Source organism: Danio rerio, chromosome 21, assembly GCF_052040795.2.
Source record: "Danio rerio strain M-AB ecotype USA chromosome 21, GRCz13ab, whole genome shotgun sequence".
Classification (NCBI taxonomy): Eukaryota; Metazoa; Chordata; class Actinopteri; order Cypriniformes; family Danionidae; genus Danio; species Danio rerio.
Genome location: NC_141041.1, coordinates 45,090,809 through 45,094,599, shown reverse-complemented (window position 1 = coordinate 45,094,599; position 3,791 = coordinate 45,090,809). Strand labels below are relative to the sequence as shown.

At 32.9% G+C, this 3,791-nt stretch overlaps 1 protein-coding gene across 1 annotated transcript; it reads left to right on the top strand.

Annotated features, from left to right (window-relative positions):
* The first annotated feature begins 709 nt into the window (after positions 1 to 709).
* or70a5 (olfactory receptor, family 70, subfamily A, member 5) lies at positions 710 to 2,461 on the top strand. The gene has a single exon (XM_087302017.1). It carries the CDS (start codon positions 710 to 712, stop codon positions 1,694 to 1,696), a length of 987 nt encoding a protein of 328 aa, XP_087158143.1. The 3' UTR covers positions 1,697 to 2,461.
* Positions 2,462 to 3,791: the final 1,330 nt, after the last annotated feature.

Here is a 3,791-nt window from a genome sequence, read left to right as displayed (position 1 = left end):
GAATAAGTATTCCCCTTATTGGTGTTGTTAATTTTAAAGTACATACTTATTATTACTGTCAGCTACTAATATATTAATTTTGAGGACCAAAAATGTAATAAATGCAAGGGTATTAAATAAAAAAAAATATTTAAGATTAATCTATACACAATTTCATAACTTGATTATAGCAACATGTGATATGAATCAGTTTTCCCTCTGGGATGATAGTATCATGGCAACATCATTGAACCGCATATTAAAAGGAGAAGACTGGTAAACATTTCTTGAGTGAAGTACAAGTTTGTATACAAGTAACTCTTCACACTAAGGCAACTGTGACTTTATTAGGCAACATATGAGTCAAAATTTGAAAGCAGTTAATCAACTACGTTTGAAATAAAATCGACAGTAAGTATGTGTTGCTTTATTAAACATTCATTTAACACTAGGTAATTAGAAAGTATTTCAGAAACTTAATTAATTGATATTTCTTTTACCTATTCAATGCATGGTTTCCATCTTTTTCTAAAATTCTTATTTCCAAACAGTGTGGACTGTTCAGTTAGAAAGCAAAGTATTTTTTTATGTGGACATAACCTGTATATGAGTATTGTCACAGAAAGTATATATCTTGGTGATATGCATTTTAACTCATGAATAATGTACGTATAAATCTCAAATTATGACAGCAGCAGTTTTGAGCTTACATGTTAAGAATGTAAACGGCATGTTCAGATGTTACTCAGTTTGCTGGTTTTGTGTTGAACAGGCAATGGATAACTTGACATTCAGACACAGCGTTCTTCTAGTGGAGGGACTTCAAGTTACGCCTCAGTCTACCTATGTGGTTTTTGTTCTGCTACTTTTGGTTTACATCTTTATTATGGTTGCCAACATTACACTTGTAATTCTAATCTCAACTGAGAAGAATCTACATCATCCTATGCATTTTCTGTTTTGTAACTTACCGCTGAATGACATTTTAGGGACCACCGTCATTTTGCCACGCTTACTTCGGGATGTTTTAATAGAAACTTCAGATCGCTATATCACATTTAATGAATGTGTTACTCAAGCATATTTTGTGCACATTTTTGTAGCAGCATGTCATTATGTTCTTATTATAATGGCCTTCGACAGATATGTGGCCATTTGTAATCCACTGAGATACACAGCGATAATGACCAATAAGATGGTTATGAAACTATCAGCAATAGCATGGGGATTGTCAGTTCTTATGGTGTCTATTCTGTTAGGCCTCACAGTGCGACTGTCTCACTGCAGATCGAAAATTGAAAACCCTTTCTGTGATAATGCCTCACTGTTTAAGCTGTCCTGTGATGAAGGTGTCGCTGTGAATAATATCTATGGGATCATTTATACTGTGGTTTTGTTTACCTTCTCAATTTTGTCTATATTTATAACATATGGCAAGATTGCCGCTGTATGCATAACCAGCAAAAACAAAGCACTCAACAGCAAGGCCATAAAGACCTGCAGCACTCATTTAGCTGTTTATTTAATCATGTTTGTTTCTGGTTCCACTTTCATTTTTCTCCATCGTTTCCCTCTCTACTCTGAAAGCAGGAAACTAGCTAGTATAATGTTCCATATTGTACCCCCAGGATTAAATCCATTAGTTTATGGTTTACAAACCAAAGAGATTAGACAAAAGTTTGTGAAAATCTGGCGCAGAGAAAAAGAATCATCTTAATTTATTACACCATTAAACAACATTATACACTGGTTTTAGCACTCAAAATGTTGAATCAGTGCTGTTTACAGACTATTTTTTTTGGATCAATAAATATCAGTCATGTGTTAAAAATGCTAATATGATAATAAAGTCTTTAGTAACTGCTTTCCAACTTATTAGAACTAATAGTTATTTTGATGTTTCCTCAACAGACATTCTGCTGACAATACGTTTTCACATACATATAAATATATCCTTTTTATTTAAATGTACAGTAGAATATTAATGTTTTATAATTGTTATTCATGCATTCAATTTATCCAGGCTAGATTACAGTAATGTTCTATATGCAGAATTAACCATTCAGTCTTCCATACCACATTTACAACTGGCACAGAATGCTGCTGCTCAGTTTCTGACAGGGACAAAAAAGAGGGAACATATTACCACTGTGTTAGCTTCACTTTAACGGCTACCTACTTTTGAATATAATGCACAACATTGTCTTGGTCCAACTCACAATTAAGATCTTCAATTCTTTTCTTCTGGGAGAACCCTCCAATCATCCTTCCAGAAATGATTGATTATCCCAGCATTAGAGCAGAGCTTTTTCAGTTCTTTGTCCTATATAAATAGGTGCTATATGAATAGACTTGATCTTTACCTAATCTAGCGTTTATTAGTTCAATGAGAACTATCTGACATGTAGTAGCAAACTTTTTTCAGCCAATAGAACATTTAAGGGAAACTATCAAATAAATTGAATAGAAACTCATTATTTGCTTAATTGTAGAAAAGTATATTGTTTAGAAATGTGTTACATTTACTACAGCAAGTTACATTTATATTTACCTATATTTACTATAGTTATGTATTTTCGGTATCTGTACCATAACTGTACAGAATATAGTATCTTGTAATTTTTTTTTTGGGGGGGGAAAAATTTACTAAATAAATAGTTCCCAGTATTTTTAATAATGGAGTGTGTATCATTACTGCATCTCACATAAACATATATATTATCCTTTTTTTTTGTTTTAAAACCCTTAAAAAGACATTGTATTAGGCTTGTTGAATTTTTGTTTGTAGGTGACCATCAAAACCAAATAGTTAAAAATTAGCTTAAAGTCTTGTCAGGTACACAATAACCAACGACATTTTCAAGTGTTAAAAACAAGACAGGCACCTGCTGAAAGAGCTTTAAAACATTACTTTTCTTCTATAACTTATTATTACTGATCTAGGTTAGCTGGTAATATAAATATAAATGATTATAAATTATTAAATAAATATTACAATTCTTTTTGAATTAACTTATTGTATGTTGATGACCATAACTGATTTTTTTTAGACAAGTAAAGTTAATGCCTGGGTAATGTTGCTTCACATTTGTTTTAATGTTTGTTGTTTTGCCACTTTCACATGGTTTTCCCATGCCATAGTGCCTGCACATTGGTTTGCTTAACCAAAGAATTTCTGAACACATCCATGAAAACATGTTGCAGCATGACAATGCAGGGCCCCAATGTTGCAAGGATCTGTACCAATAACTGTAAAAAATATGGAAGGGGCGACAGTGCCATTTTCTATTGAACGTGACAGACACAAACTGTAGCAAAAATAGCTGAAATTGGAGTCTGTGCATGTGCAGATGGACTACCAAATGGAGCTAGAGATGAAGCTGCGGAATCAAGCTTCCAACCAAATGCTTGTACATCATATCAACCACGCTCCCAACTTCTCATTTGACTACCCATATGTGCACTACAATAAAGCCTCACTAATATAGATATAAGCACTTACATTTAAAAACATATAATAATGATCTATTAAAAAAACTGCGTGGTGTAATCTGTTTTTTAAAATAATTTAATAAAAAAACAATATTTGTTCGACTGCAGAAATAATCAATCTTCATTCACTATAGCCTGAGTTAGAGAAATATGAGCACAAATAGTATTTCTCTTATTGACCTTATTCTCCGAAGACGAGCGGGCGCTGCCATATGAATCTTTTTGGCACGAGACTTCCGCTCTCATTCACTTCCATTCATTTTAAGACATTAAAAACTGCTCGTTTCGCTGTTTGATCTTGCAAACTGATATTTCCTTGT